Source organism: Artemia franciscana, chromosome 10 (genome assembly GCF_032884065.1).
Source record: "Artemia franciscana chromosome 10, ASM3288406v1, whole genome shotgun sequence".
Lineage (NCBI taxonomy): Eukaryota > Metazoa > Arthropoda > Branchiopoda > Anostraca > Artemiidae > Artemia > Artemia franciscana.
Genome location: NC_088872.1, coordinates 38,254,251 through 38,267,340, shown reverse-complemented (window position 1 = coordinate 38,267,340; position 13,090 = coordinate 38,254,251). Strand labels below are relative to the sequence as shown.

The following is a 13,090-nucleotide window of genomic DNA, read 5'->3' as shown; positions in this document are numbered from 1 at the left end:
TATATATATATATATATATATATATATATATATATATATATATATATATATATATATATATATATATATATATATATATATATACCACATATATATATATATATATATATATATATATATATATATATATATATATATATATATATATATATATATATATATATATATATATATATATATATATATATATATATATATATATATATATGGTTTTAACTACGTAAAACTTGCGAATATACAACATTCTTTGCTGTCCCATTGTCTTTGCATATAAATAGATTGTCAGGTTTACCGACTCTTGAACATGCAACATATAATGGTCCATGGGAAAACAATCTGTATTCAGATCTATACCTCATGATTCTAATGATTGCCCTTGAGCTTTGTTGATGGTGATTGCTAATCGACCATTCCCTGTCCCGGTGTCCCGGTCGTCATTTATATCCCCCTGTTTCCCCCGGTGTCCCCGTTGTAGTTGTGTCCCTGTGTCCCGGTCGTCATTTATATTCCCTGTGTCCCGGTCGTCATTTGTATCCCGGTGTCCCGGTCTGTATATACATTCGTTTTTTAGTTTTGTTTTTCTCCTTTATTTTTTTCCTTTTTTTTTTCTTTTTTAGTTTATTTAGATTTTTAGATTTTTTAGTTTTTTTATTAGTTTTTAGTTTTTTTTTCTTTTTAGTTTTTTTGTAGTTTTTACCTTCTTTTTAGTTTTGTTAGTTTTTTTTTTTACTTATGTCCTGGTCGTCATTTATACTCCCTGTGTCCCGGTGCTTTGTTGATTGCTAATCGAACATTCCTTTTGTCCTGGTCGCTTTCTCTTTGAGTGTCGTCATTTATTTTTTTCTTTTTTAGTTCTTTTAGTTTTTACCTTTTTTAGTTTTTTTTAGTTTTTTAGATGAAAATTTTTTTTAGTTTTTTCCTTTTTTTCTTTTTAGTTTTTTATTGGTTTTTACCTTTATTTTAGCTTATTTTTCAGTTTTTTCCTTTTTTTTAGTTTTTTTTATTTTTTATTTTTTTTAGTTTTTTACCTTTTTTTAGTTTTTTTAGTGTTTTTTTCACTTATGTCCTGGTCGTCATTTATACTCCCTGTGTCCCGGTGCTTTGTTGATTGCTAATCGAACATTCCTTTTGTCCTGGTCGCTTTCTCTTTGAGTGTCGTCATTTATTTTTTTCTTTTTTAGTTCTTTTAGTTTTTACCTTTTTTAGTTTTTTTTAGTTTTTTAGATGAAAATTTTTTTTAGTTTTTTCCTTTTTTTCTTTTTAGTTTTTTATTGGTTTTTACCTTTATTTTAGCTTATTTTTCAGTTTTTTCCTTTTTTTTAGTTTTTTTTATTTTTTATTTTTTTTAGTTTTTTACCTTTTTTTTTAGTTTTTTTAGTTTTTTTAGTTTTTTAGCTTTTTTACTTTTTTTTATTAGTTTTTAGTTTTTTTTGTAGTTTTTGCCTTTTTTTAGTTTTTTCAGTTTTTTTTTTAGTTTTTAATTGGTTTTTACCTTTATTTTAGCTTATTTTTCAGTTTTTTCCTTTTTTTAAGTTTTTTTAGTTTTTAGTTTTTTTAGTTTTTTACCTTTTTTTAGTTTTTTTAGTTTTTTTAGTTTTTTAGCTTTTTTATTTTTTTTTATTAGTTTTTAGTTTTTTTTGTAGTTTTTGCCTTTTTTTAGTTTCTTTAGTTTTTTAGCTTTTTTATTAGTTTTTAGTTTTTTTTGTAGTTTTTGCCTTTTTTTAGTTTTTTTCTTTTTAGTTTTTTTGTAGTTTTTACCTTCTTTTTAGTTTTGTTAGTTTTTTTTTTTACTTATGTCCTGGTCGTCATTTATACTCCCTGTGTCCCGGTGCTTTGTTGATTGCTAATCGAACATTCCTTTTGTCCTGGTCGCTTTCTCTTTGAGTGTCGTCATTTATTTTTTTCTTTTTTAGTTCTTTTAGTTTTTACCTTTTTTAGTTTTTTTTTAGTTTTTTAGATGCAAATTTTTTTTAGTTTTTTCCTTTTTTTCTTTTTAGTTTTTTATTGGTTTTTACCTTTATTTTAGCTTATTTTTCAGTTTTTTCCTTTTTTTTAGTTTTTTTTATTTTTTATTTTTTTTAGTTTTTTACCTTTTTTTAGTTTTTTTAGTGTTTTTTCACTTATGTCCTGGTCGTCATTTATACTCCCTGTGTCCCGGTGCTTTGTTGATTGCTAATCGAACATTCCTTTTGTCCTGGTCGCTTTCTCTTTGAGTGTCGTCATTTATTTTTTTCTTTTTTAGTTCTTTTAGTTTTTACCTTTTTTAGTTTTTTTTAGTTTTTTAGATGAAAATTTTTTTTTAGTTTTTTCCTTTTTTTCTTTTTAGTTTTTTATTGGTTTTTACCTTTATTTTAGCTTATTTTTCAGTTTTTTCCTTTTTTTTAGTTTTTTTTATTTTTTATTTTTTTTAGTTTTTTACCTTTTTTTAGTTTTTTTAGTTTTTTAGCTTTTTTACTTTTTTTATTAGTTTTTAGTTTTTTTTGTAGTTTTTGCCTTTTTTTAGTTTTTTCAGTTTTTTTTTTAGTTTTTTATTGGTTTTTACCTTTATTTTAGCTTATTTTTCAGTTTTTTCCTTTTTTTAAGTTTTTTTTAGTTTTTAGTTTTTTTAGTTTTTTACCTTTTTTTAGTTTTTTTAGTTTTTTAGCTTTTTTATTTTTTTTATTAGTTTTTAGTTTTTTTTGTAGTTTTTGCCTTTTTTTAGTTTTTTTAGTTTTTTAGCTTTTTTATTAGTTTTTAGTTTTTTTTGTAGTTTTTGCCTTTTTTTAGTTTTTTTCTTTTTAGTTTTTTTGTAGTTTTTACCGTCTTTTTAGTTTTGTTAGTTTTTTTTTTTACTTATGTCCTGGTCGTCATTTATACTCCCTGTGTCCCGGTGCTTTGTTGATTGCTAATCGAACATTCCTTTTGTCCTGGTCGCTTTCTCTTTGAGTGTCGTCATTTATTTTTTTCTTTTTTAGTTCTTTTAGTTTTTACCTTTTTTAGTTTTTTTTTAGTTTTTTAGATGAAAATTTTTTTTAGTTTTTTCCTTTTTTTCTTTTTAGTTTTTTATTGGTTTTTACCTTTATTTTAGCTTATTTTTCAGTTTTTTCCTTTTTTTTAGTTTTTTTTTATTTTTTATTTTTTTTTAGTTTTTTACCTTTTTTTAGTTTTTTTAGTTTTTTTAGTTTTTTAGCTTTTTTACTTTTTTTATTAGTTTTTAGTTTTTTTTGTAGTTTTTGCCTTTTTTTAGTTGTTTCATTTTTTTTTTTAGTTTTTTATTGGTTTTTACCTTTATTTTAGCTTATTTTTCAGTTTTTTCCTTTTTTTTAGTTTTTTTTTAGTTTTTAGTTTTTTTAGTTTTTTACCTTTTTTTAGTTTTTTTAGTTTTTTAAGTTTTTTAGCTTTTTTATTTTTTTTATTAGTTTTTAGTTTTTTTTGTAGTTTTCGCCTTTTTTTAGTTTTTTTAGTTTTTTAGCTTTTTTATTAGTTTTTAGTTTTTTTTTGTAGTTTTTGCCTTTTTTTAGTTTTTTTTAGTTTTTTAGCTTTTTTATTTTTTTTATTAGTTTTTAGTTTTTTTGTAGTTTTTGACTTTTTTTTAGTTTTTTCAGTTTTCAGTTTTGTCACCTGATCCAGTTTTTTCAGGTGACGTCACCTGATCCATCCACAGATCCACACACAGACAACTTATTTTTATATATATAGATATATTTTATTTTATTTTTAGAAAGAGAGAATGAGAGAGAAAATGGGAACTGTATTGGAAGTGCATTTGTAAAACATTAATAAAAGCATGAAACAGCTCCAAATCACATAAAGTGTTGCAAAAATTGGTTAAAGCATAAAAAAGACTGACTGAAGGAACGGCAGTTGATCATTTGAATCAAAGGATTGTTGCGCAAGAAAAGGAAAAGGAAAAAGTGTTCTCGCCCAACCTCTTGCTACTGTGCAGTTTTTAGCACAGTTCCAACTTACTTTTTGAGGAACTACCCAGGATTTTTTTGGAACTCAGAGCCAAATTCGATGATGCGAATGAAAAGCGAAGATACGTCTCGTATTTTGAGATACTATCCAAAACAAACTTGGTTCATTAATGGGAAATTCAGTGCGAGAGTCTATTTTAAACAGAGCCAAATGAAGCAAAAATACTTTGCATTACTTCTAAACTGCACTCGTGACCTAGGTAGAAAAGAATAATTTTCTATGATCACGTGGTATGTCTATGAAAAAAGTGACGAAATAGTATAAATATGTGAAAGCTTTGTTGACTTTGTTGAAATCATAGACGCCGCTAGCAAAGGCATTCTTGAACCCATTTTTAAAGCCTTAGAAAACTATGGCCTTGACATTCAAAATTATAAAGACCAAGGTCATGACACTGAAGACAACTTGAGAGTAAACATTCTGGGTTACAGAAATGGATTATCGAACAAACTAAAAGTGCCTTTTTTGTCCCTTGTGGCTGCCAAAGGTTAAACTTGGTGGCTAGTGCTGCAACCAAGTCTCTATTTCCTAAAGCGACCCTGTTCAGAAAAATCCAGCGTTTGTGCACCCTATTCAGGTCTTCAGCCTAATGCTCGAGTTTGTTTCTAGAAAGTCCTTCGAGGTCTGAAGAATCTTGTACTGGGCCTCCATAATATTGAAAGAGCTCTCTATAACACAATGGGACGCATGCATCGACTCACTAAAAGCAGTGAGGTATCAGATCATCGAAGTTCGCGAAGTTCTCTGGGACCTTTATAATGATCCCTCGCTTAAAGATGATATTGAGATCGGAGCAAACTTCTTAGGCACAGCACTTGAAGGTTACGGTTTTTTAGTTTCCCTACCTGATATGACCTCCTCTGTCAATTTTAACTTGGGCCGTAAGATGTTACAATCAAAGGTGTTATTCTTTCATTGATTTGTAGATATATTGGGATCCATTTCTGGGTTTCTGGCGGACTTTCGTAAGAATCGCTTTGTATCTAGTTTGGTGAAAGCATAAAGAAATACCAAAAGAGCTGAAAGTTGAAGTGAAATTCAAAACCACAAAAAATCAGGAGGAAGAAAAAAGACTTTACTGTGAGGGTGGAGATAGAGAAGGCTTCTAAATTTGAATTTCTCTTCAAGCTAGACAAACTGTCCAGTCAACAAACACTTTTGACCAAATGTATACAAATGGAAGAGCTTTTGTAAATTGGAAGTGATAAAAGTAACATTAGAGGGGACGAATTGGGCGACGAGCTGAAGCTTTCATTACTTCAGGTAATATAATTGTAGTTTAAGGTCCAAGAAAGAGTATTGGCCTTGTCAAGTCAATCAATAACAAAGGAAATTGAGAGACAACAATTTAATATTCTAAAAGGAACAAAAGTGCAAAATAACTGTGTTTCTAGACCTTAAATCTCTATTTTTATGTACCAGATCTCCCCCTCCCCTGGTAAGGTCAAAAATTGTGAGTTCTGTACACTTATTTTCGCCTTAGAAAATAAAATGGCTGATCATGGTTCATATTTCCAGGCAGCGCTGGTGTTCTACGAGAGGGATTAACCCATTTAGCCATACCGATTGGATGGAGATGGAATGGGCCAGCTTCAAGTCACTGTCCTGTCTGGGCGGATTTTACCTCGGCATAAGTTTTTCTTTCACTATTCAAATTATGGTTGTGGCATATGCACTAAGCTGTTTTTACTTTTGCAATATTTGTACTATTTCAAATTATTTTTTTGTGTGTTGTTTGTACTTACCCAATTACCCAAATAGCTTACCAAATCTCATTATTTGAGGAGTGATGCAAACATTATGATTATTAAGACACTGTGCTTCCTAGACTAATAATTTGTGTTTTTTTTACTATTCTCGAACATGGTTTTTTAGATGGTTGTAAAAAAGGTCAAACATTTAACCTGCTGAATTCTGATGTCCAAAATCAAAACAAAATGTATTCATTTTCATGGCTTTTCAGCTAGAATAAACAAAAGTGGCGTTTAGTCATAGAACTATTATCTGAATAGATAATAGAAAACCTAGGGAATTGGGAAATATAGAAGGTAATACCAGCACTGTACGAGAGTTGGTAAAAAGCCACAATACGCACAAGAGCCTACAGGACACGCAAAATCTAATGATGTGTGTAGTATATCACATGTTACGTAGCATACTATAGTTAATGTGCCTATGTTTTTAGTCAAACTGAACCTATTGGGAATGCTTGGAAGCTATGTTATGTTTCACTTTTAATTTGGCACGTTCAAAAGATAATAATTAAAATTTTGGGTTGTTATGGGTCTATTGGATCTTTTAATTGTTTTAGAGCAAAATTTGTGATGCTGTCAGTCACTTGAAGATGCGTTTCCAGTCTCGGCAATTATTTAACTCCTGGGACAGCATTGTTTCTTAAGATGGCTACCTTGTATTTAAGCAAAGGTGGTGGCAACTGCGTTTGAATTCGAAGCTCAAATCTTGCTACATTCATATCACGTCTTTGCGACATTTATACCGCGTCCTTGTGACATCACAAAGCAGAGCACTACCGCATCTCTGAACCTGTGAATTTATGGCTAGTAGCAAAACCAAACTATAGACTATATTCTGCTTATAGAGAGATTGGCTATGAGTTTTTACCCACCTTATGAGGGAATTCCTTATTTCATACTTGAGCAAAGGGGGGGAGGTATGAGAATGTTGTTAAAGGAGGACATGTAAAATTATTCAAATTATTAAAGTATCCTCAGAACTTAAAGGCTTTTCATTTTTGTACAATAAACTGTTCATTTTCTTTAGAAAAGGGTGACTAAAATACTTAAAAGACACCTTAAAAAAACGACGTAGTTTGGTATTGTCCAAGCTGTGTATGCAGAGGTGTCAATCACTCACTTAGTGCAATTTGATTTGAACAGCTATTGACTTGAATAAAGCTACTATTTTCGACTATCTTTAGAAATGAATAAAGATTCATTTCTTAACAAAGAAGGCCGTTTTCTTAACGAGGCTCCCTAAGAAGTTGGTCTTGATGGGTTCTCAAACGTAAACCTTGAGTTACAAGAGCAATCCATTTTGTCGTTAAAGAATTAAATTTTCGTTAGGAATCATACAACTTGTAGATGTATTTTTAGCATTGGTTTCTCCAGAATTTTAAAAAATGACCTGGAAAAGCCTGATATCAAGGAATTTGAGCTATCGAGATTCCGCTTTAGATTGTATTTTAGGGCATGTGACAGGCGTAAAGTGCAATATAATGTTGTTTAAAATGACGCTTAATTGAAGGCTACATCTGCCCCCGGCTTGGGGGGGGGGGATAAAATCAAAATTAATATAAACTGAACGTACCAAGAATCTAACTATTTTTTATGAAATAATTATTTTTGTAGTTATCTGCATTTTATTGCTTGCCGTAAAAAGGAGAGTTGTGAATGGATCCCTTTTCCACAAAGGGAAATAATTCACAAACGCGTGAATTAAATGCTTCAGATACTTTTAATTTTTTTTTATTTAACAAAATTATGGAAACTAATACAGAGAATTATGGAAATGAGTTTCCCAGAACGCATTATATTAAAAGGTTTTTAACCTAACCAGAATACCAACTAAAATATTGAATTAAAATATACCTACATTGTAGTGTATATACACTCTCTTACGCTAAGCTTAAAGAAATTACAGAAAAAAACCGGTGCTGTCAAACCAAGAACTTGAGTGTGGTGGCTATAACAGATAAGTACCACTATTTTTTCTAACAGTTTTTAATGAAAACAATCCAAGTGAAAAATTTACTAAGAAAAAAAATGAGAGATTCGTGTTTGACATTTTAAATAGCGTGGCGGCAACTTTGATTTATTTGGTAGTACGTTATCCTGCGAAATAAAACCCATCAAGTTTAACTGCTTATATTTTAAAACCTTCAAAAAAATAATTTTTTATGCAATTTCTTTTTTTTAGACATATAAAAATGTTTTATGTAGTTCTTTTTTTGGAAGGGGTATATAAAGAAAGAGCATAAACAAAATGTTCATTTTTTATTATAATATTATGGTATAAATTAACAATTACTATAACCGATTAAAAATGTTATTATAGCTGGATCTAAATTATATGTTATCGAAGATTTATGTTTTTAACCTGAGGTGTTCATTGTATTTGATGTTATTCCAATGAGCTGAGTGCACAGGGCCATAGGTACAAGATTAGCTTTTTATATTCCTGTTTTGTGCCTTCAGTGAATGTCTGATACTATCTTTCTTTTAAGGTGAAAATTAATTTGTTCATCCGCTTAACACTTTAACTACCAGAAATATGAATATGCACAGATAGCAACAAATGCGACAAACTTAATCAGACGATTAGAGTCATTCCGCCGTTTCAATCTCAAACGAGGGGCTTGGACTCCCTTGGAGGATGAAGTATTCAAAGCCATAGTTTAAGCTTATACAATAAAAAAACTGATAAATATTGTAAGGCTTAATTTAATTTAAATTAGCCTAATTCTAAACTTGAAGTGATTTTGTGATACAAGGTTTGTTTCCGTTGTCCTGACCATAAAGAATGTTAATAACAGTTTTTTCAAGATTTTGTTTCAGAAAGCTTTTAATATTTTAGTAATCTGTAAATTCTTTAACGAAAACTTTTACTGATAATTGTTAGAAGTTCTTTTAATTGGAAAAGTTGATGGGAAGCTTTATTGACGTATTTTGAGCGCGAAGTTCTAAAATTTCAAAGGATAAAACTGACGCTTGAATGTTTCTTCATTAAGAGTACAAGTATGAACGACACGTGTTTTCTTACAATACTCGTTGTTAAGTTTTAATGCTTCTTAAAATCTTTATTTATATCTCATTTTTGAATTCCTCGGCCGATAAATTTATTCCCGCAAATTGTTAATAATGAATTTTTTCTGGTTAACAATTATGTTTCTGTAAGCATACAGGAAGCTGCCAGTAACAATTTGGATAGCGGAAACAGGCCCTAATCGGGGCTTCGTTCACATGGCACAAAATTCTACGAGTGACGTACACAGGAAATGGAAGTTCTGGGTCTTGTACCCCTGGCAATAGAAAATATATAGGTAGTTGAAGGGTTAAGTGTGATATTTAATTTTTACTTTGCTAGTTGGAACTGATGTCATATTTTTGATGAACTACTGATCTTTGTGTTGTTATTATTTTTGTTAAATTAAATTTTTTGAAGAAGTTTTTTTTTAATGAGATTTCAGGACATATTTGTTGTCATAGATAGGGTGAAACGCGTGGCTAGAGATTTATTTGTTCAGAGTTGGGCATTGTTGTTATAATTACAAGTGTTAATTTGATTTCATGATTGTATTGTATGATCAAGTTTAATATGGTCGGTTACCTGTCTTCAGCATCCAAAAAAATGCCTTATAATAGCTTTATTGTCTAGTGAGTATCACTTGTATTTCAAAGCGTTGCGCTTAAGGAGTACCGCACTTCAAGGTAACTTGAAATACAATAGCCAAGGTCATACAACTGAAATAGTCAATGAAATATAGTCAATAGAAATAGTCAAATTAAATAGTCACTAGAAATAGTCAATGAAATAGTCATTGAAAAAGGTCATTGAAATAGTCAAGGTAAATACAACTATGAATCTAACACAGCTTATTGGCCTCATGCTCCGATAAGTTTTTTTTTAAAAAAGGATTTGCATAAGAACTTTGCACAGCTTTTGAAAAAGGGGGAAACAGTCCTGAAAAAGAGTGGAATTGTGGTGAAAATTTCACCATCAATTGCAAAATGTTCGAGAGTTTTAGATAGGAGATTTAAGCCACTATCTAGAAAAACACAAACTTTGTATCAAACAGTTCGTGGTAACGAACTGTAGCAAGGAGCGACCCGGCTCAATAGTAACCAAAACACTAAAAAATGGAATTTTGGTACCAGTAGCTACATCAAAAGAATCGCATTTTAATGCCAATTTTAAATATATAAGTTTCATCAAGTTTAGTCTTACCCATCAAATGTTACGAGCCTGAGAAATTTTGCGTTATTATTGCCTTATTAGAAAATAGGGAGAAACACCCCCTAAAAGTCATAGAATCTTAACGAAAATCACACCATCAGATTCAGCGTATCAGAGAACCCTACTGTAGAAGTTTCAAGCTCCTATCTACAAAAATGTGGAATTTTATATTTTTTGCCAGAAGGCAGATCACGGACGCGTGTTTATTTGTTTTTTTTTTTTTTTTTTTCCCAGGGGTGATCGTATCGACCCAGTTGTCCTAGAATGTTGCGAGAGGGCTCATTCTAACGGAAATGAAAAGTTCTAGTGCCCTTTTTAAGTGACCAAAAAAATTGGAGGGCACCTAGGCCCCCTCCCACGCTAATTATTTTCCCAAAGTCAACGGATCAAAATTCATTTTATTCAGCGTAGTCGAAAAACCTTACAACTGTGTCTTTGGGGACGACTTACTCCCCCACAGTCCCCGTGGGAGGGGTTACAAACTCAACACTTTGACCAGTGCTTACATATAGTAATGGTTATTGGGAAGTGTACAGGCGTTTTCAGGAGGATTTTTTGGTTGGAGGCAGGGGTTGAGAAGAGGGGGATATGCTGGGGGAACTTTCCATCGAGGAATTTTTCATGGGGGAAGAAAATTTCCATGAAGGGAGCGCAGGATTTACTAGCATTACTTAAAAAACAATGAAAAAATAAATATGAAAATGTTTTTTTTCAGCTGGAAGTGAGTTTTTTACTGTTTTAAAATGTAGAGTTAAGAGAGAGAGTCAAACTTTAGCGTAAAGAGCGGGGCGTTGAGAAGGAAAAGCCCCTTTTGTATACAGAGTAACATCTATATACGATTGCCAATCGTCCGGCTTGCGTTGTAGATTTAGGGCATATATCTCGGGTGATATGATATAAATCTGTCATTCGATCCACAGGATTTTGTTTGTGATTTTAGCCAATCACTTAAGATAAGAGTTAATATCGTTATTTTAAAGAGTTAAAATGAGAGGATTTCTCTCAAGTTTTATTTTTTTGGGGGGTTACCAAAAAAATTTCGTTCGGGCAGGGAGTCCAAAAGAATAAAGAAAAAACGTTTATCTCCCGTGGACTTTTTCCAACGGTCCCTAAATATTTCTTTTTATCTGCATTTTTATGACTAGTATTCAGATAGTAGTAAGAGAAATATTTTTTTGAGAATTAGTCTTTTTACGACAATTTACTAATCCCAAATATATTTCGGGGGAGGGGAGTAGATCAGGTATCCTATTGACACGACCGCGTGTAGGCCAACTTTATTAGGAATTGCTTTTTTCGGTTAAAATTATGCAAAAAAAAAAGAACAAGATTGTTCACAGTGTTATTTTAAGCAGAACAGGAAGTCTAACAAAGAAGAAAGTGTATTCTAAGCAACAATACATAAAGAACAGCTAATGCGATTATATAGTTTATACTAAATGTGTTTTTATCTAAATCACAGGAAAGAGCATACTACCTCAATGGGAAGTGGTTAAAAACTTCTATCTTTGTGAACATTTATCATTTAAGAGCTCGACGGCATTGAATAGCCTAAAATATTTCTACTCATCTACTGATAACGTGTATTAAGCAAGTAGCGAGGTATGCTACAACAGTCATAAAAAAAAAAAAAAAAAAATCTCAGAGCTAAATACTTTAACTGTCATTTCATATAAATTACCCCTTAACCTTTTATTATTTGGAATAAGCTATTGTCTTTAAACAAGGCAAAACTGGATCAAAAATGAAAAGAAACTGATAAGGGAGCGAACTTTGGTACTGTGACATGCATGAAATAGGACTAAAGTCTGTTAGCGCCACCAATAGTTCGATGTAACCCAGCAGAACTAAAACTTGAAACAAAAAAATCATTTTGTGTGAAAAATCTCATGTGTGTAAAGAGGATAGAAATTTAACTCTGCTAAATTAGATGGTGGAAAAATTGAAATGAAATGCATTATTCATATTCACCTGAATTAACTTTTCTTCTGATTTAAGAACTGGCATTTTGCAGTGACCCCTCAAAATTTTGCCTGACGTGGGAGGTGCTTCATGACTGATTATTCCTAATGGTTTTGGCCAAAATATAATCAAATTATATTTGGCAAAAATTATTATGTAATGTTTTATTTTCTATATGTTTGCTTACAGTGCGGTAGATAATTGTAGTTCTAATTCTAAAATCTTACTTATAACTGAATTCTTAACGCAAGATCTCTTTTAATTCATTTAATTATCTTTCATGTTTGTCTCGGTATAAAGCAAAAGTGAAAATACAAACAATAAATATTTTATGAAGTTCCGTAATCTTACAACCCATGCTGTTTGAACTTGGTTTAAAGAAGAAGCTGTGTAAATTACGAGTTTACAATAATCAGCCGTTCAATGAGGTTTGATCGACACCAACAAGATTCAACTCGCTTTGAAATCGGATGTGAGCTAATACTAGTGCCCAATTTGAGTGTGAACGAAAATTTGCAAAAAAAAAAAAAAAATGCTATTTTGTGGCTACTACCCAATCAGAAACTTGGTTTCAGCTCCACCTGAGTCTGGATGCTTGCAGAACGTCTACTTTCAATGGGTTAGGATTCAACTGATTACAAGAATGGCATAGGCTAAGTTTCAACATTAGTAAAGTCTCATTGTAAATGAGCCTTGAACAAAACTAACAATTTTGTTCAAAATAAACTGTGACAACAGTAAATTATTTGTATATTCATTATACTTTGGCTTTTAAAAAAAGGATTCCCCTAGCACGGCACATATCTTCGCCAGGGCAACTTATTCACACCACTACTCTTCTGTCAATGAGAACGTCAACCAAAATAAAAATCGTTTAGATTGCTTGCTTGGGTTAGTGGATTGAAAAAGTTCAAAGCGAAAGAATCCACAATTTTACAAGTTCAGTACTATATAATATGAAGTTTTCAGTCTTAAAATTTTTTCCTTTTTTATATTAAGTATTTATTCGAATTTTTAAACGCAAAGGCAACAGATGCTGTCAATGTTTTTGTATTGTGTCTATACTATATTACCATTCTTATAAAGAAATAGCTTTGTACACAGCTTGATAGCTTTGTAATAAAATATTATTTGAGCAAGAAATCTTGCGAATGGATTTCTTGTCAATCGTTTACAACTATTTCCATGGGATTAAAAA

At 30.8% G+C, this 13,090-nt stretch overlaps 1 protein-coding gene across 1 annotated transcript in view; it reads left to right on the top strand.

The window, feature by feature from the left end:
- LOC136032167 (endonuclease/exonuclease/phosphatase family domain-containing protein 1-like) overlaps nt 1-9,140 on the top strand; it is a 66,795-nt gene extending 57,655 nt beyond the window's left edge. The window contains exon 9 of the mRNA XM_065712356.1: nt 5,476-9,140. Within this exon, the coding sequence (XP_065568428.1) occupies nt 5,476-5,591 (116 nt within the window). The 3' untranslated portion in view covers nt 5,592-9,140. The remainder of the gene's footprint in view (nt 1-5,475) is intronic.
- Nucleotides 9,141-13,090: the final 3,950 nt, after the last annotated feature.